Consider the following 23,533-nt stretch of genomic DNA (forward strand, 5'->3'; position numbering starts at 1 on the left):
GAGGCAACCTGAAACGGGTCGCCTTGTGCCGCAGCTGCTAACAACATCGCCACGTTGGCACCATCGTCAGGCGGCACCGCGTCAGACACCCATCATCTCCGTACCTGATGCATGTGTTCGTTCTAAGGTCGCAAATATCAATGGCGAGAATAGGACAGTAATCTATATGAAGACGAGCACGATGGGCTTTGTGTACGGATAAACTCGTTGTTCTGCTTCCGTCTAATGCCTAGTACAACGCATCTTGGAAGGGCATGTGTGCTACCTAACATGATGCAAGTTTGTGCTTTTTACAGACTTCCGGCGAGCACCTCTAGAGGATCCTTTTAGTGCCTATCTCGAAGATGGCTATGTCCGACGCTCAATCGGCAACCGACCTAGCCTGCAGCGAGGAGCGCAAGCTAGCTCAACTCCAATCCGTAATCACTCCTTCCTTACCACCAATGTCACACAAAGAGTCTTGAGGTGGCGAGCTTCTGCAGAGTGCCCAAGACGCTGCTTGAAGCCAACGTTATCTCCATATTCAACCGAGCACACAACCTCAACTCGCTCCAAGTCTGGGAAACCAGTTCTGCTAAACTCTCCCAACCAAATCGTAAGCACTGACTTGCGGTCTCTATCTTCTTGCTCTGGTGACCTAGGATGGGTAATGACCAGTACTCGAATGCGGCGAGGTAAAAGCTGTGACGGACTGGAACCTGCTATGCGCCGAAAGTTGTGGCCGACCACCAAACTACACTTTGCAGTTTGGATCTGGAGTAGCTGTTCGAACGCTTCCACGTCCAAACGGATAGTCGAACTGTCGTCGAAACGTTCACGTTCTTCGTATGTGAAAATCAGATTCTCGATCGAGCTTCCGTAGGTAAGGAATGCCTGGACGGTGTCTGCGGGAAACGACCCCGTATTCTGTAAGACCGAACTGGAAGGGAAGTGATCATCACTTAGGGGAAATCTGGAATGACCCCAGTCACCTAGATAAGAACCCAAAGTCCATGTGTGGATATTTGGCAGATACTCGAGGAGGGTTATCGCTCCTAGGAAGTTGGCGTCTCGGGTTTCATGTTCAGCTTCGATTATGAGAGACATGATATTGGGGGCGTCGACGTGGGTTGACCGTGACTGTACGTTTGACCAAATCCCTATGCACAAGGTATGCAGCGTAGGTAATGCAGTGATCGCCCAATCCAGATGACCATGTGAAAGGTATATAGATGTAAGCTTCGAGAAGCAGGGTAGGCCCACAAGCTCCTCCAGATGCATCGGGAGTTGTTCAAAGATACCCTTGGTGACTTTGCTCTTTTTATGACTAGAACGGCCAAACTCGTGAGAACAGAGATACTCGTCCGGAGCGGTGATGGTCAAGGAACGCAACTCGGTCAGGCGGCCGAGAAGGTCGCAAGCGAGCTTCTTCTCTTCGACTTTAAATACACGACTCCTGAACCTGGTGCCTGGGGATAAGATCGATGTTTTGACATACAATAGTTGCGGGTATGTGACAGATTTTTAAAGTGACATAAACCACAAGTCCCTAACTTTAGTCGCCAGATGAGGCTTTTGTTTGATAGTCTGGAGAAACATGGCAATACCAGATTTCGTGGAACGCTGATTGTCCATGGAATCTTCCTCCCAATCCTCCTCTTCTGGCCGAAGGTCGGCGAAGCGGTATAGGACATCCTGCGCGGCTTCCGGAAGCGTTTCGAGACGCGCGCCAATGAACACAGACTCTGATTGTCCAGGCCCTCGGCTGTCTGTATCAGGATTTTGACGGCGCATCTGTCGATGTGACATTTGTCAGGTGTCGGAATCGAGGGGTCTTGGATCGCGAGCATACTGAGTGCGCTGGAAAGATGGGCGTCGGTCAAGGGGAGAGGGAGGTGCACTATACGTGACACACGCAAGAGCATGGCCCAGAAAGGAGAGAGCGCCTGGGCGCCTTATTCACCTTCACTGTGATATACGAACGAGGACTACGAAGCGAGAGGCACTTGAACTCAAGCAAGACCCTAGCGACAAGCACATGACCAGATTGAGGTGAGGGGGGCATCATTTCTATTCACAGTATGGACTGAGTTGAGTCTTATCGATGCAGAGAAATTGTTGCTTTACCACAGTCGATTTTCCGATTTCATTCTGAGGGGAGAGTAAGACCACGAGCTATAGCCGGCCGAGCCTGTCTCTAACGCTTGTTCTTGTCTACTCGAGCCTTAAGTTGATTGAGACGTCGTGACATGTCTTTAATCCGCTCCCGCCGCGCTTCTCCGTCTTTCTTTTGCTGCTGTAAAGCAGGGAAAAGGCGTGCGGCAAACCACTGGGCTACACCAAGACTCTCTGCTGACCTTTCGGCTGTGTCGGTTGATGGCGTATCTTCCGTATAACTTGTGTGGTGAGTGAATGTTCTTCAGGGTGCGCAGCTCGGAAAGAAGAGGTCCTGAGGTGCGCTACCGCAAAACTGGGCTAGAAGGAAGGGAGGCAGCGGCGGAGGCATAGGCGGAGACTCAGATGGGCTCTTGGGTCGAGGGATAGTATGAGACGGAGCGGGAGAGGGGCGTGATAGAGGAGTAGGAGTAGGCCGTAGAGGTGGAGGAGGTGGCGCTGGCACGATTTGCGTGGGGAGTAGAGAACGGAGGGGTGGAAGAGGAGGTGGTGGTGGTGGCAGACGTGGAGGCGGAGGCGTATATGGTGGGATGCTAGAGTTTATCGCCCGAGTGTAAACCCTAAGTCTTTTCTTCTGTGTTAGCAGTATACAGTAGCAGAGGTGGAGTGCTCACTGATAACGTTGGTGAAGTGTAAGGTGAGGAGTGGGCCATGCTTCCTAGACGTAGCCTTTTATGAATGCAAGAAATGTGCGACGAAGAGCTCTTCTACCGAATGTGACTTTGCACATCCTTTCAGTCACTCTTGGTTGCGCTGCTGCCTAGTAATTGTTCAGGTATCGTGACGTGTTAACCACGGTACACAACTACCGAAGTTGCAACCATGACCCTTTGCAATCCTCAAGCACGAAAACCGTCACGGAAAAGTCGCACCATGAAAACTTTGTAAAGAAAATGCATTGATTTCTTAGACATTAGAAACTACCAAATTATTAGGTATCATCCACAAGAATTACTTCTTCTCCCCAATGCAGCCTCGGAACATGGATTAGTATCCAAGCTGACCCCTAACAGCACCAGCAGAAAATTGCGCAGTGTGCGAGTCAGTGAAGAAGCCCTTGGGGTTGGCTACAATCTGCTTCACATGGAAGCCATCACCCGTGTCCTTCATGGTCGTCTGGTTGATAATGCCAGTGGTGAATGGACCCTTGAGGCAGCCAACGGATGTGCGGCGCTCATCGGGACCGGAAGGGTTGGGGAAGGCCTGTGCGATGAGTGTTAGTAGGCAATCCAAGTACGTGAAATACATGAAGAAAAAGGGGCAAGCTTACAAGTCTGGGTGGTCCGGATTTGCCCTTCTCAGCTTCGTGGATGTGCGTCGCAGTGAGCGCAGCGGAGAAGTATTCTCCAGTCACACCGCTGAGAGTGATATTGTAGCAGATGGTGTTCTCGGCAATGTTGATACCGTATTTGAAGAGACCCTTGGCGCCGGGCTGACCGGGAGCAGGTGCGCCGGTGGTTGCGATGACCTGGTCGGGTGTGGCCTTGACGACGTACTCGGCGTCGAAGTAAAAGAGCTTCTCGTTCTTCTTCCAGCTGTTGTCCTTAGCGTTCCATTTGGCGTCCCAGTCCTTCTTGCACTCGGTCTTGTAGTCGTGCTTGCCAACAGTGGGAGCGGCGAAGGCAAGGGGAGTGGAGATGAGTGCGAGTAGAGCGGGGGTGGTGAAATGCATGTTGGGTGTTGTGCGAGTAGCGGAAGCTGCAGGATAGTTTGTGAATGAGGTGAGGAGGTTGTGAGTTGCTGATGAGAAATAAAGGAAGCCATCCTGTCCGGTCCTTTATACACATACGGCTCTCCACTTCTGCAGCAGAACTCAAATTCATTTCCCTCTTGCCCTGGTCCGATGACATCGGTGGACGAAGCACTACAGGCATGGATCGGTGGTAAAGGCTCTTGGATATGGACACTGGTGTCTTGGTGAAATCTTCAACGTGATTTCTGCCAAGTCGACAGTATGATTTGAGATCAGTTCCGCCATGGCCGAGCCCGTACATGCGATGAAAAGGCGTCACCCACGGTATGGGTAGTGGTCTTGGTATCTCCAGTTTGCTGACAGGATACCTAGACGGAAGGAGTGAACCCCGATGCGAAGCTGCCGTCTGTATGGATCTGGCCAACGAGAGCTGAGCCCGCTAGAAACCCAGCATGTGTGCCCAATAAGCACAGCGCTCAAACGTGCCGTAGAAGACGCCGTCCACAGTCTTGGTAACGGAAGATCCCATACTTTTGCAAGGCGAGCTTGCATCCATCAAGCCCACGATCGCCCCCAAGATATCGCCTAGCTGTCTTGGTGCGGATAGAGTAAGATCCGTAGCCTTACCCCAGCTCCTGATCGGGCTTACTCTTTCACCAAGTATTCCTTTTTGAGCCATGATCTACCTACCCGCGTGGCTGTGCTGACAAAAAGGGACTACGTGCCCAAGGCGCTTGTCCACGTTGTTCTTAATGTCGACCAAACGTACATGTAAGGCGCTATTGTTTCCCCAGAAAATTGAACAAGATTCTAGGGTCTCGATTGATGTTGACGTTGGTGTCCGCAGCGGAGAAGTTTAGTGAGCTTTCTTGGGTACTCTTGGCTGCAGTGCCGTGGGAGGCCCGGAAGGATGCCACTCATCATTGACTTGTCCAACCTTGTGAGAACTGAATTTGTAGTCTCGATTGGTTGTTGTGCTGCACACGTCTTGTAACCCGTCGGACTTTAGTTGCGCTGTCGAGGATGAGGAAGGCCCATTATTTTCCGAGCTGACAGAATGACATCACCAGTCGGGCACTTGCCAAGACCCACCCGATGGCGGCTTCTTCTCCGCTTTCCTCATCAGAATTTCCGCGCACTACCGAATTGACAAGCCGGGGACCGGATCTCTAGTAATACGACGGCTCAAATGCCCAGACAACGCTGCTCAGCCGTACTGGCGTCCTGTTACGTGCGCAATCAACGATCAGAGCAAACCTTCACACGATCAACCGACCTTCGCTAATAATCCCTGTCCTACTACTACATACTCTTCGAAGAAAACGACACCTGGGAGTTTACAGGGCTAGTAGTCTACTATATGAAAGTCATGGGGTTAGGTGAGAAGAATGCCAGCGCTAGATGTGGTACGCCAAGAGCTTGCTTGGCTGAAGACCAAAGTAAAAAGATGTAGAAAAGGACTGCTGGTTTGAAGAAGGAAACAGTTCAAGTCAATCACAACGCCAATAGTTGAAGAAAAGCATGTTAATGTCAATAGAAGATTAAGACCAGCGTAAGACTGTAGCTACGTAGACAAACCGAAAACTCTCAAATCATATCTCTCAACTCTTCTCATCCTTCCGCATTACCCAAGGAAACCTGACACAAGACAAACAAGATACTAGCAGAGCTTTGTAAAAAGCAGAAACATAGACAGCTAAGGACTATGGATCAATACACGCGCCAAGCTCGAAGACATTGAGACTGCTACCCCTGGAAAGCGATTGCGCGCTTCGGAACTGCAGGTGGAGCGGGTGTCCTTGGTGATGGAGCCGCGGAGACAGGCAAAGAGCTCGGCGACGAAGCTGAAGAGCTAGGCGAGTAGCTCGGAGACTCTGATCCAGGGATATTGTCGCCCTCGTTGACATCTGCATCTGATGGTATATCATTGATCTTCACCGTGTAGCACTTTGACCTCCCCTCCGTGTAAAGGACAGAAACCAGCTTTCCGCGTTGGTTGATATCGAACGTTTTGCCGTTCGACATGGTCGCACGGACAGTCGACGTGTACTCGGTATTGTAGTTGCTGGTGGAGGTAAGCACAGTGCAATGGATTGCATGCTGTGGATATAGTGGTCCATTGGTGGAACTCTTTTGCGTAACTGTCATTGGGTAGGTGGTGGTGTCGCTGACGGCAGTTGACTTCATGCTCTGGCTCTCCCAATGAGCTTCACCGCCAACCGTAACGCTGACTCCGATGACAGGGAATTGAATCGAGGCGGAAACTGAGACGGAAACGCTGCCTCCCATAATCTCAGTGGTCTGCTGGGTAATGGTCCGGGTTTGTGTTTTGGAAATCCCACTGCCGAAATCCCAATCTTGCAATTGACCGCCCACTCGATTCGAATTCTGAATCCAGCCACCTCCTGCGCTCTCTTCTGTGATAGTACTGTAGCATCATTAGCTCCAAAGGCCCAACAAGTATCGCGTGAGCTTACCCGTGTTTCTTATTGAGATCGTCAATACTTTCGGGCCACTCGATATGCACGATCTCCGCGCTCTCGACCTTGCCGTCCATGAACACAAACTCCAGGCTGTCCAGGAAGTCTCCAGACTGAGTGCGCATCCCAATCAATACGCCGCTCCCGAGGTTGTCGACAAGTATACCACCACCATCGCCACCAACATCACTGCCGACATCGAGAATTCTCTTCTGATCATTGTCTGCACCATTAGGCCAGATCTGAACTCTCCCCACAGCATTTGGACCATCGCCGTTGTTGTAGTTGACCCAAAGTCTGACTTTGTCGATCTCTCCAGCACCCCACTCGATCCTGTCCCATCCGTAGCCATTGTCAGGAGGAGGGCCACTCTTTCCACTGATCTTAGAACCCCACTGGTTCAAGTTGTCTGTTCTTCCGCGGATCGGGGACTGGGTGCCATCGGAATAGGTCAGGCGGATACCCTTGACTTGCCACTGAGAAGACCAAACTTCCATGCCAGTGACAACGAGACCTTCCTAGTAGAGTATTAGGGGAGGAGATAGAATAGCATGAAAATGGCCCATGACATACGATCCATTTGGTATCACAATTGTACAGGTTCTTCTTGTCGTCGGAGAACCCAACCCCAATGAATGTCCCAGGTACTCTGGGAGCATCGGTGCAGTTGTCCGCGCGCCCGAGTTGCGCCAGTGAAAGCAAAGTGGCTATGGCCGAGAGGGTGATGTTCTTGCTGAACAGCATGATTGCGGTAATGATAACGAGTGTAGAAAGCGAGTGTAGTATGAAAGTGGTTGGCCTGATTGAAGGCCATCACGACTGTCACTCTTATACCACCAGACTTTTTGAGTACTGAGAAACCCGAATGCTAGGAAAGAAAGCAAACAGCCACTTCCTATCCGTTTGCCTTCTTGCCTTCTTACTAAAGGCGCTTACAGCCTGACATCGGGAAATTGTCCAGCGTAGGCGTCAGCCAATACCGCACCAAGGTTTGCGGGCGGCTTCTACAATACTCAGCAGTAACACGGCACTTCCTGGATTGATGCTTCGGGTGTGTAGAGATGGCTGGTACAGACGTTCAAGGCGGAGATGAGGTACCTGAATAGGCTGACAGAAGATAGTCACGAGTCCAATGGAGGCACACGCCACTACAATCGTTCACGTACATCGACGGCTCAGCCTCTCAAAAGAATTGTAACCTTGATGTCCAGTAATATGCTATCGATGCACTGTGGCAGCCAAGGCTGAAACGTTGTGGCTACACGCATGACGGCTTGCATTAGCGGGCACGCACCCTCAGCTACCCTCACAGTTGCCTTGATCGTTGAATTTTGACGACAACAGAGTGCGCCTTTAACTCACACTCAGGCCTGCTCTTGATTCGGGCTTGTTATTGAGATTGTACATTGATATATGGTATGATTGCGATAGCTTCGAGGTTGTTTCTGGTGTAACCGCAGTCGTGAAATGACTTCTATATTTACAAGACCTCCAAATTTGCCTGACTGACAAACCAAGTTCCATTATTGGTATCAATAGTCAGGTTCGTCTGCATCGTCTTCCCACCCTTCAAACTTCCGCTCTCAACCATACCACCCGCAACAGGCCTCTGCAGCCTGTTCTCTCCACTCTTGACCGTAAAGTTAGCGATGGGAATCTCCCAGCCATTGCGCGTAACAACAGTCGGCAGACCAAAGTAGTTAGCGGTCATCTCGTCGTGGGTGAAGTGCAGCTCAAAGTAGCCACGGTAGTAAAGGTCCTGCCATTGGAGTTCAGCGTTGGAGGACTGGATGATGGAGGAGTAGTTGTTGGCGGTTGCGAGCGTGATGTTGGCGCCATAGGGGCAAGGAGAAGTGACTGCTGAGCCAGCAAATTCGACACCGATGCTGCCTGCGCCGGTGCTGGAGTCGTAGTCCTTCTCGTCGAGCCAGATGAGGTCGCTGACCCATGAGGCGTGACTATCACCGGCGAGGAAGATGTTGTTGTTGATGTTGTTGCTGTACAAGTGGTTAAGCGTGCGGTTCTTGTTCGACTGGTAGCCGTCCCATGCATCGTAGTTCAACGGGTTATCTTCTCCATACGCAGCGGACTGGTTGACGCGCGAGAAGACGATTTGAGATCCGACGACACGCCATGTTGTGCCACGCTCATTGGACTCGGAAAGGCTGCGGTAGAACCAGTTCTCTTGACGGGAACCCATCAGGGAGCGGCCGGCATCGTTGGAGATGTCGTGAACGTAGTCTGTGTTCCAGTAGAGATCGGTGATGGAGCGATCGTATTGACGGGTGTCGAGCATCATCAAGTCGACAAGCTTTCCGATGGAGAAAGAACGCCAGATCCTGAGGTTGTCATCCATGTCCACCTGGCGGATGGGCATCCATTCGAAGTAGGCACGAACAGCGTTCATCTTGCGCTGGTCGACTGAGACGCCACCATCGCGGAGAAAAGAGTCTTCGGTGTTGTTCAGCTCGGACATGCCGTCGCGGTAAGTGTTGTCAGCAACCTCGTGATCATCCCAAACAGGAATCCAAGGAAATTGCTCGTGGCTAGCAATGAGATCGAGGTCGGTACGGTAAGTCGCAAGCCTCTTTCGGTAGTCGTAAAGAGTAAAGATCTCGCGATCTGGCTGAGGAATGCGGCCGAGCGAGTTGCCCCAGCCGTAATCACCATTCTTGTACTCGTAGATATAATCACCGAGATGAACGACGTAATCAACAGAGTCCTGGTTCAACGATTAGCTCAGTAGGGAATATGACCACTCTTCATCACACACCTTGCGAACAGTGTTTCCGTAGGCGTTGAAGAAACCAAATGGGTAGTTTGCACAGCTGTACACAGCGATGCTAACATCGGTGATGTCGTCATCCGCATTTGGAGTGGTCTTTGTACGTCCAAGCGGGCTCTTGTTCTCTGAACCGCACACGTTGAACTGGTAGTAGTAGTTGGTGTACGGCTTCAAGTTCTTGGCCTCGACCTTGACAGTAAAGTCTACATCGGAGCTTGTGAACACCTTTCCGGAGTCGACGACCGTGGAGCAGTTCTTGTTATCGTAGACTTTGTATTCTACGCATACCGGCGCCTTGGAAATTTGAACGTACTTCTCGTTGTCGTGGTCAAAGAGAGGTGCGTAGCCGCTGACGGTAACATTGGACTGCGAGTTGTCGCTTTGAGGAGCGACGCGGGTCCAAAGGATGACGCTGTTGGGGTACGGGTCGCCTGAAGCGACGCCATGGGTGAAGTTCAAGCTGGAGGCGGCATAGCTACTTGCTGGGTCGTTCCTCTTGACTACCTTGTGGATTGAAACACCCAGGGCAGGGTGGTGCTCCGAAGGCGAGCGGTAGTTAAGGTTCTTCGACCAGCTAGCGCTGGCGATAGATGCCAATGGCAGCAACGAAAGGTACTGAAGCTTCATATTGACAAACGGCTGCTGGAGGACGCCGATCAAACTTGCAAACCCAAATCTACCGGCTCTCCGGGCCTTTTTGTACTCTTCCAGAAGATTGAGCCATTTTCAAGCTTCAGGACTCCAGGCAAGCTACGCCTGGACGTTTTTGCGTCTCTACTGCGTCATGCCTGCAGGAACAGACGTTCACGGAATGCAACATCCCAATCACAGCTCGTGGAGCCAGCATGCTGCCATGTCGGTAGCGTTGACACGGGCTGGTGGGATTAACGGTAGCGGGGCGAACATCGCAATGTAGGAAAGTTGAAGATGCAACCTAGTAGTTAGTCGTCATCAGCAGAAATACAGCAGTCCTGATTTGCTGCGTTCACGGGCTATAGTTGAGATGCAGTACGGCGCGACGCACATGTCTGGGTCCTGTGCGCCTATTGGCCACTATGAGCCGGAGCGGGTAGCTTGCACTAGAGTGAGAAAGGTCCAACAATACTTCGCCGGGTCGACTTGGATGGATGAAGCAGGTGCATCTGTAGATCAGAAACGATAAAAAATGGTGTCTACCGAGGTAACGTTTCGATAAGTGATAGTCGGGATGCGGAACATCGAAGCGGTGTCGAAGGTCGGAGTAGAAAGCTCCGCGAGGTTTCGTTTCGGAGCAGGGAGCCAGCATGCTTCGAAGTAATACCGCGCCTTCCTTCATAACTCCTATGCTCGTGCAGATAAGACCAACACCAACAAGAAGAGCATGCACCTTTTAGCTTGCTGTCAAATTCTACACAAGGAGCTTATAAACCCAATACACCACATAAACCACCACCGCAACAAACGGCTTACCCCACCTAGGCACCTGATCCTCCACCTGCCAAAGAATCCACGTCTCAATACTCGTGCGCGGCGCCCCAGGAGTAAACAGCATAGCATTCTTCGCGCCCTCCGTACGTCGTTGCGCAGCATGTGCATGCCTGAACATCTCTTTCTCATACTTCTCGATATACTGACCCAGTGCCTCCACCTGATTAACGCCCTCGCCGGCGGAGCTAGATGAGCTGTACGCGACGATCTGCTCGGTGAGAACCATGGCATCATAGAACGCCGTGTTAACACCAATACCCGCAAACGGCGTCATGACATGCGCTGCGTCGCCCAAGAGGGTGACACCGTGTCGATGTGGCCAGGTGAAGCCTACTGGGAGTTGGTACAAGTTTCTCCACACGAGTCCCGCTTCTGCTTTTTCTACTGTGTCGCGGAGCTGCGGTGCCCAATCGTGCAGAGCTTTTCTCAGAAACGATTTCGCTGATTCGACGTCGTTTTGAGCGTCGAAACCGCACGTTTGCGTAAAGTCTTCTGGGTGCTGACCGTAGTAGGAGACGTAGATGGAGGAGTCAGAGAGTTGTTGTATGGCCAGAGATTTGTCGCCTGCATAGACGAAGACGCTGCCTCTGTTGACAAACTTGTATACGTCTGGTACTGTGTTTTCCGCGTCGGGTATGTACATTGTCCAGCCGCCTAGGCCAGTGTAATACGGCTTTTCTGACGTCAAGAGGTTGCGTGTCTTGCTGAAAGCACCATCGCAACCTACGATCAAGTCGAAGCCATCTAGCACCTCGCCGTTCGCGAAACGCAGGCTTAGTCCTGTACTGCTTTCTTCGACGCGCGAGAGCTTGTAGCCCCAGCGAACGGTGTCGTGAGGTAGGCTCTCCATCAGCATCTTTCTCAGATCTGAACGATCAATCTCAGGCGCATCTCCTGATCTCAGCTTTCCGTCTGCTGTCTTGCGTCCACCTCTTCTCAACCATGTCGTCAAGTGTTTATCGGTAACCAGCAGACTCTCACCGTCGTAGCGAGCATGCTTTTCGAACTGGTCCCACAGACCGGCCAATTTGACTGCAGCAAGACCTGTACTGGCGCGCAAGTCCAAGGTGCCGCCTTGTGACCGGTAATTGACGGAGGCTTCTGCCTCGAAGATGGTGGTGCTGCAGTTGCACTGGGTGAGTAATAGGCGTGCGAGCATGCAGCCGCCGGGGCCTGCGCCAATGATTGCGATTTTTGGTGCCATCCCTCTCTTGCTCTTTAGTGTAGGTCGCTATAATGTAGATGAACAAGGGCTGACGATGAGCGTTGACATGGACTTTTCATCTCCACTTGCTGCTTGGCTGAGGAGCTTGTTAAGGCTTCTTGATGCTTACATGTTAGGCCTCCAGTGACGCCTTGAGTCGCATTGAACACCAGGTTAGGTTAGACAATGTTAACGGTGGCTGCCTCGTGTAACGTGGAGCAGGAACGTCGGTCCTTGTAAGCGAGACGAGAAAGAGCGACTTGCGATTACGTCCTCCTTCTTAAGCAACACGTGCAGATATCGCAAGAGAACGAAATGTGATAAGCCAAAGATTTGTCTTGGATACTGTATGTGCGGTGCGCAAGAGAAGTATGTACAGAACAAGACATAAGTATGTACAAGAAGAGACGCCAATGTGCATCTACACAACCTCCAACAAACCAAGAGCAGATCGCATCTAGCTCATGCTCAAGCTGTACTCAGTAACAGTAAGCTTCGCCTTGCTACCAGAGAAAGGTTCAGTTCCAGCTCCAACACTGGTCAAGATCTGGCTAGTAGGCATGCCGTGCTTGCCAGTGACCTCCTTGACAAACGCCATCAAATCGCCATTGAAGCTGTTAATCTGCTTCTCGGCAACAAAGCTAAACACATTCATCTGGCCGTTCTTGCCGTTGTACAACTTCCAGCTATTGCCAGCCAGTGTGACGGTAGCAATGGGGCTGCCTGTGGCGGAGATGGGACCAGCGCCTCCGAGAGCACCGACCCAGATCATGATTTCGTACTCTGGGTCACCGCCAGCTTTGGAGGAGGTGAAGAGGTCGTAGGAGACGTTTGCGATGATGTCGTCGCCGGCGTAGGACCATTTCCAGACTGAAGGGATGGATTTGATGGATGAGAGGGCTTTTTGGGTGATTTTTGTTACGACGTTGGCGTAAGACTTGACGTGTCCAGGACTGGAGGGGATGTTAGTATGAGTTTTGTGTCAGAGAGAGAGAAGGACGTACCCGCCAGCCCAGGACCATGAAGTGTGCCACTTGAGAGTCCTGCCGCTGAGGCCGTCAACGCCGGTGCATTGAGAACCGGATGTAGCGTCGGCTTGGCCCCAGAGATTGTTGTAAACGGTGTAGTCACCTGTTACGGCACTGTCCCATTGGCCGCAGTAGTCTGCACGCTTCTGGATGGTAGCGGTAGGTACGGCGAGCGCCAGAGATGCCGTGCTGGCGATGAGGAGTGCGCTGAACTTCATATTGAGTGATGGTAGTAGTGGAAATGAGTGTAATAGTCGATCTGGATGGTGAGGTGAGGCTTGGCTACTGGGAGAAGGCTTCAACCCACTTTAAGTACAACATCGATTAACGTACGAGCTAAGAAATAAAAAGAGGAGAACGTGCTCACGGAACATCTGTGTTCGCAGTCTACCTCCGTTGTTTCGAAGGTATGAACGTGTCAAGCAAGCTATTCCCGAATAAGGCGCTACTCCTCTCATGGGTGTCCCATGGTCAGGCCATAGACTTGTCGATCATCCGAGAACGGTGGGAGGGCTACCTGCCACATTGGTGGATTCGACAGTTAGTTTAGCATTGATGGAGTTGACGGAAGAACATCAGAAGCTGATCAGCAGCTAGGTCTTCAGAGACGATGTTCTTCGTGATGTGCAGCGATTTTGCGATGCGTCGGGAATGCTCCGCGCGTGTGGACCCCTGCCCGTCAAGTCGGGGTTCTCCACAACTCATTCCGTTCGTCTGAAACATTTGGCCGATGCTTGATGAGGGCAATATAAACGTCGGCGGGACTAGAGAACAGTGCCACGGTAATTTTCCGACGCTCATGCGGTCTGGACCTGACGTCAACTTGGTATTTTCTAATCATTTCGCACGAACGATCCTTCGATTACGAGCGATCTGAGAAAGTCCATGTCGGCTTCATTACCGGTATCGCAAAAGGACTTCATGGTCGGCTGGAATTGTAAGCAACGGGCAAACGGGCATGGCTCGAAAGCGACTCACGGTGCCCATATCGCCTTTCCTATCGACCTTCCAAGTACTACCCGATTGACGGATCTCATGTTGGACGTAAAAGGGCTCAGGATCTGACGTTTTCCAGAAGCCGATCAGCTTCCTCGTAACTTTTTTAACCGTCTCTCCCACTGTAGGCGTAACGGGTGCATCCAGCCAAGGCTGGACATTTTCCCACTTCTTGTCCGGCAGATCCCATCTACCACCGTCGTATGCCTGCATGAGAACATCCACACTGAGTTCTTCAACATGAGGGAAGTACTGGAGCACCCTGCTGATGGTGACCGAGGCAGCATTGGGCTTCGCTGCCTCACCAGGGTTGACGCGAGTATTCCCGCGTTTGTCGACGAACACCTGCGGACCACCATTCCACCAGTCGTATCCAGGCCACATAATAAGCCTAAGTTTTCTAACCTTGCCGACCATCGGCAGCAGTGCAAGGAAACGAGGCGACATGTCCTCGCGTGTTGGAATGTAGTAACCGTGAGCTCCGCGCAGCTGGCGCTGGACCTCCAACGTGATACGGAGGGTATCATCGTCGCAGGCACGCTCTGCTTCTTCAGCAAACTCGTCTCCGAGCCTTTCAGCCAACTCATTACTCAGGGGTCGCTTCTCTGGGTCTGTTGGTGTTGAGACCATTGTTGACATACGACAATGGTATTCCAGACACTCTTCTCGCAGCTGGCGACACGTTGCTAGGATGTTTGGAGGGGGACGAGAAGGGAGATAAATGCGTGTATCGACGTAGGTATCTACGGAAGTTTGACGTAACTTGTACCGGTTTTGAGTTTCCTTCTTCGAATTTGATGTATAGACGTACTGCGGGAGGGTCAGGTAGCCAAGGACCTCGTCGCGCAACTCGCGAGGGAAAGCCAGAAGCGGTGAATGGCCATTGGAAGAGGTCATGTTATCAATCGATTGCGAATGACAATTAGGATACTGGTAAGGAGACTGGTAGTTGGGAACGTGCGGGGCGTATCTCTGGTGGGGTCGTGTTCTTTATGCTGCAGCCTTGGGGTGCGGATTTCCGCGCTCCGAACGTGGTCTGTGAGGCTGGCGACAGCACGCCTGATCAGAAACAAGTGCGCCTTTGACTCAGACTGCGGTCTGGTCCTGGGTCGGGCTGTTAATTGGGATGGTACTTTGGTATACGGTGATCAGAACAGAGTCCAATTCTCTAGCCTTCTCAGGCACGGATTCCCTCTAATGGGATAGTTGGCATTTGACAGATAGATGCCGGGGCGTGCGCCTCGATCTACGCCCGCTGAAGCACGTCAACCTAGGGAAAGACTGAACACCCTGGAGCCTGCATCAACGTTAAGTCACCTACTCTACATGTTTTTCATCTTACTGTAGTCTGCAGACCTGTTCAGTTTCTTCTAGTATGAGGTGGAGGCACAGGGCAGGAGCGGAAGACGGGGCTAACCACAGTAAACAGCACGGCGCGACACTGAGAAGAGCTATAAAGCGGTATAGATACTATAGCATGGGGAGCGCTGAGAGGATGTCGCTGCCAGGGGTAATGATGGGCGTGGCGCAAATGCGGAGATCTGGGGATGGTTCGCAGAGCGGGATGACATCGTGCATGGACTCGGCGGGGCGCGTTTGCGGCTCCAGCACAAACAACTTCTTGGGCTTGGGCTTGTGATTGCAGCATGCAACACCACCGCATGCCGTGCCGAACTTCACCCCATCGCAACATGCATACTGATCTCTGTGTGCCATCTCACTGACAGACACTCAGGCACAGGATCATTCGCCGATACGCCATAGCCTGCCGTCGCGGCTCAATGCGCGCAGTGTTGTATTACCGCTGCGCCGGGTGCCCTTCGGAAGCTACCTGGAGTCCCGAGACATTATAGATCGACCAAGGAGCGGTCTGATTCAGTCACGCGATCATGGCGGACAACGAAGGAAGGCGCAATAGGACCCAAAGGCTGACGCCTTGGTGGGCATTGCGCTCGAACGAAGCCGCGCCCGAGGACATGGAAGGTGAGAGTAGCGGAACCCAAACAAACGCTCTTAGCCAGGTACGTCAAACCTCACACGCACCTTCCGCCGGTATGGCACACGGCACATGCATGCCGGCAGCAATATCTGCTTTTGGCAGGCATGGGGCCATCATCATCCCTTCATTCCTGCCATATACTGACGTGCAATAGCCCGCGACCCTCTTTGCTAGCCCGTCACCCTCCCCGCGTCCGGAAGCCGCAGACAACCCACCCAACATTTACCAACCTCTCATTCATCAATACTTCGCAAACCCAGGAGCGACATCTTACCGAGGCTCCTCCTCACGCGGCCGCGCAAACAGACCAAGCTTCGCCCCGCGTGGACGGCGAAGACATCCTCCTTTCGCTCACTCGCTGTACAACCCTACACCTCAGGCACAAGAAGGCGAAGGCGAAGGCGAAGGCTCAACCTCGGAGGATCCGTATGACCACGAGCTTGCGATTGCCTTGCACTTGGACCTGTTGGAAGACGCCGAGAGGTTTGGAGAAGAGGATTCGGGCATGTACTATCGTGAAAGTGATTCCGGTGCCCACTCCCGGCGCATTCACTTCACTGACGGCGACTGGGACGACCAAGCAGACTCACTTCCATTGCATGCACCAGCTCCCTCTGAAGGCCTCTCGTCACTCGCCAACAATCCCCACCATCACTTCAACTCACATCGCCACAATATGTCCGGACCTTCGAAACGCTCGCGCGACAGCTATGAGGGCCCAGAAGAGAAGGCCATAACACGCGTCCTGAACTTCAGGGGTGCTGTTGCTGCCATGCTATACAATAGCATCAGCCCAAACCCTCAAGCGAACGACATTTGGCCCGAATGCCGTAGTTCGGCAAAACTACCCGCCAAATACTTTCTGCTCGACCAAAGCAAACAGCTCGCATCTGACCAGGATCCAAAGCATCCCCCCTCCAAGAAGAATGGGAAGAAGGCAGTAACAGCTGCGAAGAATGAGGAGTCGCATGACACTCTTCCTAATCCTTCGGTCGGGCGCCCGGAATGGAAGCTGCCAGTTGAGCTTGTAGAGATGATCGCGGATCACCTCAACCGCGACGACATAAAGTCCCTACGTCTTGTAAGCCGCGAGATGAACCAGACGGTCTCGCAGGTCATCTTCCAGACAGTGGTTGTTCCATTCAATACCGAGATCTACGGCATGCTAGCACAAGAGCACAAGCCTGACTTCAAGGGCAAAAGGCGCGCAAGAATCGAGCAACCCGGCTACTTATGGAAAAACGCAAACGGCGATGAAGTGTACAACGGCCATGGCCTCGACGTCTTCCGCGGCTTCGGTACACATATTAGGAAGTTTGGCATGAGCTTTGAAGTCAACGAAGAATCGCTTTCCATGCCGCCCGTCAAGTCACTGACGGAGAAAAAGACAAGCTTCTGGGGTAACTATGACTGGCCACACGAAGAGTATCGTCGCTTCGATACTGTCGCTGGACTCGAAAATGCCGCTGACGAAACACCGCGGATGAAAACAGCATTCTCCGAGCTTCCTAATGTCAGGGAGCTGGCGCTTTCCATTGATAGCGGTTTAGGATGGCTGAACGGACCGGACAGATCTATTCGAGCACGTGTCTTGCATAAGTCGTCTCGAGTCTTCGGCACTGCCAAGGCTATCCCAGATCGTCGAGCCCAAGCCCAACAGGAACTTTGGAATCACATTGAAGCATGCCACCAGGACGCTGGTAGCGATGTCAGACTGGCTACACTATATAGAATGGATGGACAGCTTCCTCTTTCCGAGCTGAAGGAAGCCAGCAATCTAGCAGATGAGCAACCACAAATGCCCTACTTGGATCCTCAGCTTCTCTATGCTGCAACTCCTTATGAAACCGGCGATGTCCCTATCCCTAGTAGCTTCGACGACCCGTATGTTTTGGAGCGCTTTGTGTCAACCCCACCACCTTCAGGTACAGGTATTCTATTCTCATCGAGTAAAATGCCATCCGAGGGGGCGCACCTTGTGAACCCTGTCATACCCGCCAACCTTACCAAAGCGCAAAAAGAATGGTTGTTAGAGACTGAGTGGGCCCAACGAGCCTTCATGTCTTCGTACATGCTTTCTGTCATTGACAACCCGACTACGTTCGAAAACGTACATACGCTGAACATTTCCGGGCTTTCCGATCGTTACCTGCCAATGCTAAATCGTGCGGACTTCTGGGACGCACTACCAAAACTACACAACGTCACTATCATGGTGATCCCATGCTGGCGGACTGTGCAGAAGGACGAGGCCGGCTTCGTTGACGCGCCAAAGATTAGCCCTACGCAGAGCCATGGTGTACTATTCGACCTACTCCGCGATCATGTTGCTTGTCGAGCGAATATCCGTCATCTGAAAGTTGGTTTTGTTACTGGAGGCGAACATGCTGAGGGACTCTACGCGAGGAACAAACTGCTATTTCCTGCTCCCGTAATGGATCTGCGAGGTCGTTCAGAGAATCCTCCTTCTATCCACCCCACGGTGCTGGTTGCGACTGATGCAGCTCTTGTGAAGGCAGGTTTGCTTCAGTTTCCTCATGTGGAACAACTCGTGCTGAAAAATTGCTGGATTACGCCATCAGCTATGCGCGAGTTCGTCAAGATGCATGATCGGCACAAGCTGCAGACTTTGGTATTTGATTCTTTATCGCTTACGGGCATCCTGCGTCCCAACGCCAACCCACATAATGTAGTCGCGCAACCAGCGGTATTCCACAACATAATGCCGCCTCATCTTCCGGCAGGCGCACTGTTTGGCGCAGTTGGTGCCCAGGGTCCGCAATTAGTGCCAAATCAGCAGCAGTTCCTTCAAGCTTATATCCAGACGCTTCAAACGCAACTTCAACACCTGCAGACCCACGCTGGAGTTCTTCAGAACAACAATATAGCGGCATTACATAACCAACTGCAACAGCAGATCGGACAGGTGCCCAACAACCCTGGACAACACCCTCATAATGAAGCTCAAGCTCAAGGCCAAGGACAAGCACCAGCTCAAACTCAACCCCAAGTTCAACCCCAAGTTCAACCCCAAGTTCAACCCCAAGTTCAACCCCAAGTCCCGCCCCAAGCTCCGGTGCAGCCACAGGCGCAGCCAAACCAGCAGGTTCAAGCACTCGCTCAGCAGCACATCAATTTCGGCACTGTGGCCCAGCTGGCTCAACAGGTTCATCAATTGCACACGCAGTTGGTTCTAGGACAGCAGCCTCAGCCTATTCCTGCGTTAGCAAACAATCCAATTCCTGGCGACGCCCAGTCTGTACTCAAGGCACAGCCCCGCGAAGGCTCCTGGATGGATATCATTGATCAAATCTCACCCGGCACCAATCTCTCCGACTTTGGGTCTGAGCATTCCAAGGCCGACAGTAAGCGCACGACTTCACTGCGAACAATCGAGTTCGTTTCATGCGGTTATGCAAAGCTCTCTAACACATCCTTCGACCAAGCTGATGTCGATCCTCTCGGCATGGCTGCTCACTGGCGCAACCAGATGCTCAGCAAGCGTATCGTCGCTCTTGCGCCTGCTATGCTGAGCTCGAAGTGGAGCCACCTAGGTGATGTTGTGCAAGAGATTGACCCTTCTGAGCTAGCTGCACTAGACGCTGGCTGGAACTTGCGGACTGGCTGGGAAGACGCTGATGCAGCTCGTGCCGCTGAGTTTGATGGCATGCTTGCCGGCGGTACAGGGCGTTTTACAGGCACCATACGGCATTCGGATAGGGTGGCTGATGAGGCTTCTGCGAGTTAGTGGAATGCTTTTGAACACTCTGATCTCATTGCATGTATGCTGACATGTCATCCAGATGTTTCAGAACTTTCCTCACGGTTTCAGCGGCTTGGTATGTGATGGAGGATGGAGTTTCCTGTTAGTGGATCGGGCTATCTGTTCGAATGTGTTTACTAACAGTACGAGTCTTGTACAGCAAGTGGTCGCCGTGGAACGGGAGGCTGTTTTCATTAGGCAGAGGTTCTTGTACAGTGGCTCTAGTCGATCATGTACAGTACAGGGTACACTTGTAGCCGACCCAAAAGTAATCCATAACGAGCTGCTCTCTGTGTATTCACTGTCAAGTGAAGCAAAAACAGCCAATCGTTCCACTCAAGATCGAAGTAAATGTAACGTGTTTGAAATGCAGCCCGTTGTATGCTTTGGTGAAAGTGTTGTGGGGAGTCTTACACAGACGCTCTGCCCAAGTCTTCCCAAGTCTTTCTTGAAACCAAAACACAGCGGTGGTCGGTCTCTCACCCTCAACCACACCTTACCAAATACATGCCCTTCGTTCCACCAACCGATAACAAACCATGTCTTTCCCCATCCACGTCATCGCAAACATCAACCCTGCAATGAAAGACTCGAGCACGCAGACTGGACCAAATCCACGCCCTACATCAGAGTCCTGGGACGAGTTCAACACACGACTAGGTTTTCTTTCATCCACCATGACCACAGTACAATTTGAAGATGAAGCAGCAAAGTACGATACCAGTGTGACTGTTGCGGAGGATTACGCTGCGCACTTGAAAGTCCAGAAGGAGAAGTTGAGGGAGAGAGCGGCGAGGGCTAGAGGGAAGGCTGAAAAGGAGAAGGAGGAAATAGATAAGGAAACACTGGCGGCTGAAGCTGAAGAGATCGAGATGAAGTGCCGGGATACCCAAGAACGCGTTGGAGAAGAAGGGGGAGAAGATGCGGAAGGGGAGAGCAAAGGCAGTGATACTCCTGCCGAAGACGAAGGGAAATACTAAGCGTGTGAAGGAAATGCGGAAGATCTTTGGTAAACTGAAGTCGTGTCTTAAACGAGGGCTATACTGGAAGTGTAGGACAGGAGCTGTAACATGAGATGGCGAAGGCGGAGTGAAGAGAACAATCACATAATATGCTTGCTTCTCTCGCTTAGGTCTTAGCCTAGAAACTTACTCTTAACCTGCGCTCTGCCCGCAAGGGAAAGGACAAGAATTATTCTCTTTCTCCTACATATAACTACCTTTATTAAACGTAGGAATATAGAGCTGTCCCCTACTATTCTCTCGTAGTGTAAAGTAAGTACTATTACCTACAACTACCCCTTACAGGAGCTTCAGCGTGTATGTTGATATGATGAGACAGTCTTAGATACTAATGTGCTAACAATGCATTTTCTTGTTAAATGACTGTGCAAGACATACTCCGATTTGAGTCTCAGACAATCCACACTTTCCCATCCATATGTACTATGATCCATACTTATAATGCCAGCTTTTCCATTGCAATCGTACAGTTGTACAAGACTTCACCATTAACACTCATATCATACCTCACCTATACCGGTACACTTCCCAAGTCATACCACAGTCCCTGCATCTATACTCATGCTCGACTTCTCAAACTTCGCCCTGGTCATCAGCAACATGTTCGACGGCCTTGCTGTTGCGCTGCTTGATCAGTTTCAAGGCACACGTATCCAACAGCGCGACAAAACGATTTCCAAATTACAAGCAGACAATGATCGACTACGCCAACGGGCTATCATCACAGATATTCAGGTGGACCTATTGAAAAGAATTGCTACATCGCGCCAAAACCCTCGCCAGCGTCGCATTCGCTCTCGTAATCCTCGACGTGCTATTGCGGCTTCAGCGATGTGAATTGGGAGGAAAATGTTGATGGTGGTATGTAGCTGGTATAGTGTTTAGCGAACAGGATTTTTGTCTCTCTAGTCTATCTTTTTTCTTTCGTATAAGCCTCATGTATCCATATTCCTGCTCTTTCGCATCTCCCCAATACGCACTGTGATCTCCAGCGCTCATACCCCTACTCATACCCCGCAGGCTCAACCTTCACCGGAAAAGCGGGCTCATCCAACCTACTCGTACAAGCCGCCTTCCAATTCTTCGGCGTATATTTATCAACAATAGCCTTGAACGCATCCAGCGTGCAGAAACTAGTATCACCTTCTAGATGTTTGCCCGGTGCTTTGCAACCAGGTATCTCCATGACCTTATCGTTGTAACGGAGACGAACGTAGTAATCATTAAGTTGATCACGCTGTGCTGCAGAGAGATCGGTAATGGGCTTGCGTGCTATGCCTTCAGGAGTAAGGCTGGAGTCTGAAGTGACCTTTGTGCTGCCGAAGAGGGAGGACCACCAACTCTGGCTTTTGAGAGCGGGGTTTTGCCCTGTGAGGGCGGGATTGGGTGTGATACCAGTGGGGTTTCGCTTTCGGAACATTTCGACGGCGATGTGCGAGGTAAATGGAGGCCATTTTTCGCCGTTGAAGGCACCGAGCGAGGTCAGGACACCGGCTAGGGTTGTATCGTGGCATCCCGACATGGCGAAGCGGATGTTGGTCTCGCCACCTCTTCCTTTGCCCAGTTTTCCGTCTACGCCGCCGACTTCGACGATGCCTGAGTTGCCGTTGCGTTCGACGCTGCCGACCATTCGGGAGGTGATATCACCCATTAGACCGCCGATGCCGAGCATGCGGTACTCCGAGGACTCGGTGTAGCCTTGGTACCATTCCTCAACTGCGATCTTGTCGATGATGGCACGGGCTTTGGGGTCGTAGAACTCCTTGGGAAGCTTGGTCTCTGGGCCGTGTGCGTCGGTGGCGTTGAGGGTGTCCATGATACCGGAAAGTCTGGGGTGAGAGTCCACGGCTACCTTTTGCTCTCCTGGCATCCATTTTGAAAGCATCTTGGTGAGGTAGCGCATGTCATCAGTGTCGTTCCAACGCTCAGCTGCACGTTGCGCGAATGCTCGGCTCAATTGAGCGAAACGTCTACAGCTTGCATCGTTGGGGAAGAGCGTTTCATCAGCCGGGGTTCGGGTGATGATTGTTGGTGGAGGGAAGTCGGCAGTTCGTGCTGATGGCGGATAGAAACCCCAGAAGGCTTGTTGAAGAGACTCTAGAGCGCGTGGAATAGGCGTTGCGCGCAGATAGATCATGTCACTATCGGAGATGAGCTCGGGCATGAAATTGAGCTGGTTGACGTAGAGATGGCGAAGGCGCTCTCCTAGGGCTAGAGTTGTCTCACGGCCCTTATCCGTGAGTTCACCTGGTTGACATATGGCATCGAATTCGCCTTTAGGTCCTGATGCGATAACTGGTTGTTGTTAGTGACCGTCCAGGGTAAACGAGCGGATATAGTACCGGGTCCATCATCCATGCCAAATGTTTCAAGCCGGCGGCGGTATTTCAGCTGATCCCATTTCGAAAAGTCCTTGGTGTTCAGTATTATACTGGTAAGTTGTCGGGCGGAATTGCAGTATGGCCAATCTTCCACAATTAGCCTTCTCTCGATCAACTGGTGAGAAACATCCTACAAGGTGGCAGTCCAGTCTGGTGATGTGGTTAATAATGGCATTGTAATATATGGACTATAGTGCCTACATTCTGGAATCGAGGGGACACCGGGCTTCTTTCACCTGTACGTAGACGTCAGTACATGAGCTTGCCAAAATGTTGGTAATACATCGCTACTACCCACCATGACGAAGTAACTAGTATCTCAGTTAGTGGTGGTACAAAGAGAAGCTAAGGTATTGGTGCTTACAATCTGTACGAGCTGCAATTCAAGCTCTTTCGGATAAAGCTTATCGAGCTCCTCCTGCGAATAGAACTGCCGTGGAATGAGGGTCGTCATCGTATATTCTACCAATAATTATGGCGCTGAATTTTGGAGGTAGAGCTATGGCAAGAGCTGATTCTGCTCTGGAGATCATGCACAATGAGGTTGAGTTGGGCCTGAGA

General features: G+C 51.7%; 7 protein-coding genes across 7 annotated transcripts; 1 reads left to right on the forward strand and 6 right to left on the reverse strand.

The window, feature by feature from the left end:
* Nucleotides 1–3,084: 3,084 nt before the first annotated feature.
* Nucleotides 3,085–4,056, reverse strand: BKA58DRAFT_141533 (uncharacterized protein). Its single transcript, XM_046164606.1, has 2 exons — nucleotides 3,425–4,056; nucleotides 3,085–3,357 (listed from the first exon to the last, which is right to left on the reverse strand). Exons 1-2 carry the CDS (start codon nucleotides 3,824–3,826, stop codon nucleotides 3,142–3,144), a joined length of 618 nt encoding a protein of 205 aa, XP_046025832.1. The 5' UTR covers nucleotides 3,827–4,056; the 3' UTR covers nucleotides 3,085–3,141.
* A 1,537-nt stretch (nucleotides 4,057–5,593) lies between these two features.
* Nucleotides 5,594–7,071, reverse strand: BKA58DRAFT_455758 (uncharacterized protein; the record flags this gene model as incomplete). Its single annotated transcript, XM_046174569.1, has 3 exons — nucleotides 5,594–6,275; nucleotides 6,325–6,845; nucleotides 6,901–7,071. The coding sequence occupies 3 exons, from the start codon at nucleotides 7,069–7,071 to the stop codon at nucleotides 5,594–5,596; spliced, it is 1,374 nt and encodes a 457-aa protein (XP_046025833.1).
* A 649-nt stretch (nucleotides 7,072–7,720) lies between these two features.
* On the reverse strand, nucleotides 7,721–9,918 carry BKA58DRAFT_141540 (phosphodiesterase/alkaline phosphatase D precursor). The gene is made up of 2 exons (XM_046164607.1): nucleotides 9,101–9,918; nucleotides 7,721–9,049 (listed from the first exon to the last, which is right to left on the reverse strand). The coding sequence occupies exons 1-2, from the start codon at nucleotides 9,737–9,739 to the stop codon at nucleotides 7,808–7,810; spliced, it is 1,881 nt and encodes a 626-aa protein (XP_046025834.1). The 5' UTR covers nucleotides 9,740–9,918; the 3' UTR covers nucleotides 7,721–7,807.
* Nucleotides 9,919–10,493: 575 nt separating this feature from the next.
* On the reverse strand, nucleotides 10,494–11,492 carry BKA58DRAFT_381650 (uncharacterized protein). The gene has a single exon (XM_046170027.1). The coding sequence runs from the start codon at nucleotides 11,433–11,435 to the stop codon at nucleotides 10,500–10,502; it is 936 nt and encodes a 311-aa protein (XP_046025835.1). The 5' UTR covers nucleotides 11,436–11,492; the 3' UTR covers nucleotides 10,494–10,499.
* Nucleotides 11,493–12,240: 748 nt separating this feature from the next.
* Nucleotides 12,241–14,704, reverse strand: BKA58DRAFT_313140 (concanavalin A-like lectin/glucanase domain-containing protein; the record flags this gene model as incomplete). The annotated part of the gene is made up of 6 exons (XM_046167417.1): nucleotides 12,241–12,736; nucleotides 12,788–13,107; nucleotides 13,141–13,294; nucleotides 13,386–13,525; nucleotides 13,678–13,740; nucleotides 13,790–14,704. 6 exons carry the CDS (start codon nucleotides 14,702–14,704, stop codon nucleotides 12,241–12,243), a joined length of 2,088 nt encoding a protein of 695 aa, XP_046025836.1.
* A 671-nt stretch (nucleotides 14,705–15,375) lies between these two features.
* On the forward strand, nucleotides 15,376–19,941 carry BKA58DRAFT_381657 (uncharacterized protein). Its single transcript, XM_046170028.1, has 3 exons — nucleotides 15,376–15,828; nucleotides 15,961–18,832; nucleotides 18,869–19,941. The coding sequence occupies exons 1-3, from the start codon at nucleotides 15,697–15,699 to the stop codon at nucleotides 19,552–19,554; spliced, it is 3,690 nt and encodes a 1,229-aa protein (XP_046025837.1). The 5' UTR covers nucleotides 15,376–15,696; the 3' UTR covers nucleotides 19,555–19,941.
* Nucleotides 19,942–21,511: 1,570 nt separating this feature from the next.
* BKA58DRAFT_141624 (histidine phosphatase superfamily) lies at nucleotides 21,512–23,524 on the reverse strand. The gene is made up of 6 exons (XM_046164608.1): nucleotides 23,337–23,524; nucleotides 23,271–23,283; nucleotides 23,174–23,208; nucleotides 23,107–23,122; nucleotides 22,934–23,059; nucleotides 21,512–22,886 (listed from the first exon to the last, which is right to left on the reverse strand). The coding sequence occupies exons 1-6, from the start codon at nucleotides 23,424–23,426 to the stop codon at nucleotides 21,595–21,597; spliced, it is 1,572 nt and encodes a 523-aa protein (XP_046025838.1). The 5' UTR covers nucleotides 23,427–23,524; the 3' UTR covers nucleotides 21,512–21,594.
* Between the last annotated feature and the right edge of the window lie 9 nt (nucleotides 23,525–23,533).

The sequence above is a fragment of the Alternaria rosae genome, assembly GCF_020736505.1.
Source record: "Alternaria rosae strain MPI-PUGE-AT-0040 chromosome Unknown BKA58scaffold_4, whole genome shotgun sequence".
Classification (NCBI taxonomy): Eukaryota; Fungi; Ascomycota; class Dothideomycetes; order Pleosporales; family Pleosporaceae; genus Alternaria; species Alternaria rosae.

What these genes read in the sequence shown, in the direction of transcription:
- BKA58DRAFT_141533 (XM_046164606.1), bottom strand. Translation starts at nt 3,826, where the DNA reads ATGCATTTCACCACCCCCGCTCTACTCGCACTCATCTCCACTCCCCTT. An exon ending in AATCCGGACCACCCAGACTT is followed by an intron (nt 3,358 to 3,424) that starts GTAAGCTTGCCC and finishes CTCATCGCACAG; the next exon opens with GCCTTCCCCAACCCTTCCGG.
- BKA58DRAFT_141540 (XM_046164607.1), bottom strand. Translation starts at nt 9,739, where the DNA reads ATGAAGCTTCAGTACCTTTCGTTGCTGCCATTGGCATCTATCGCCAGC. An exon ending in ACGGAAACACTGTTCGCAAG is followed by an intron (nt 9,050 to 9,100) that starts GTGTGTGATGAA and finishes TCGTTGAACCAG; the next exon opens with GACTCTGTTGATTACGTCGT.
- BKA58DRAFT_381650 (XM_046170027.1), bottom strand. Translation starts at nt 11,435, where the DNA reads ATGCTGATGGAGAGCCTACCTCACGACACCGTTCGCTGGGGCTACAAG.
- BKA58DRAFT_381657 (XM_046170028.1), top strand. Translation starts at nt 15,697, where the DNA reads ATGGCGGACAACGAAGGAAGGCGCAATAGGACCCAAAGGCTGACGCCT. An exon ending in AAACAAACGCTCTTAGCCAG is followed by an intron (nt 15,829 to 15,960) that starts GTACGTCAAACC and finishes GACGTGCAATAG; the next exon opens with CCCGCGACCCTCTTTGCTAG. An exon ending in CCAAGTTCAACCCCAAGTTC is followed by an intron (nt 18,833 to 18,868) that starts AACCCCAAGTTC and finishes AACCCCAAGTCC; the next exon opens with CGCCCCAAGCTCCGGTGCAG.
- BKA58DRAFT_141624 (XM_046164608.1), bottom strand. Translation starts at nt 23,426, where the DNA reads ATGACGACCCTCATTCCACGGCAGTTCTATTCGCAGGAGGAGCTCGAT. An exon ending in TGGCATGGATGATGGACCCG is followed by an intron (nt 22,887 to 22,933) that starts GTACTATATCCG and finishes AACAACAACCAG; the next exon opens with TTATCGCATCAGGACCTAAA.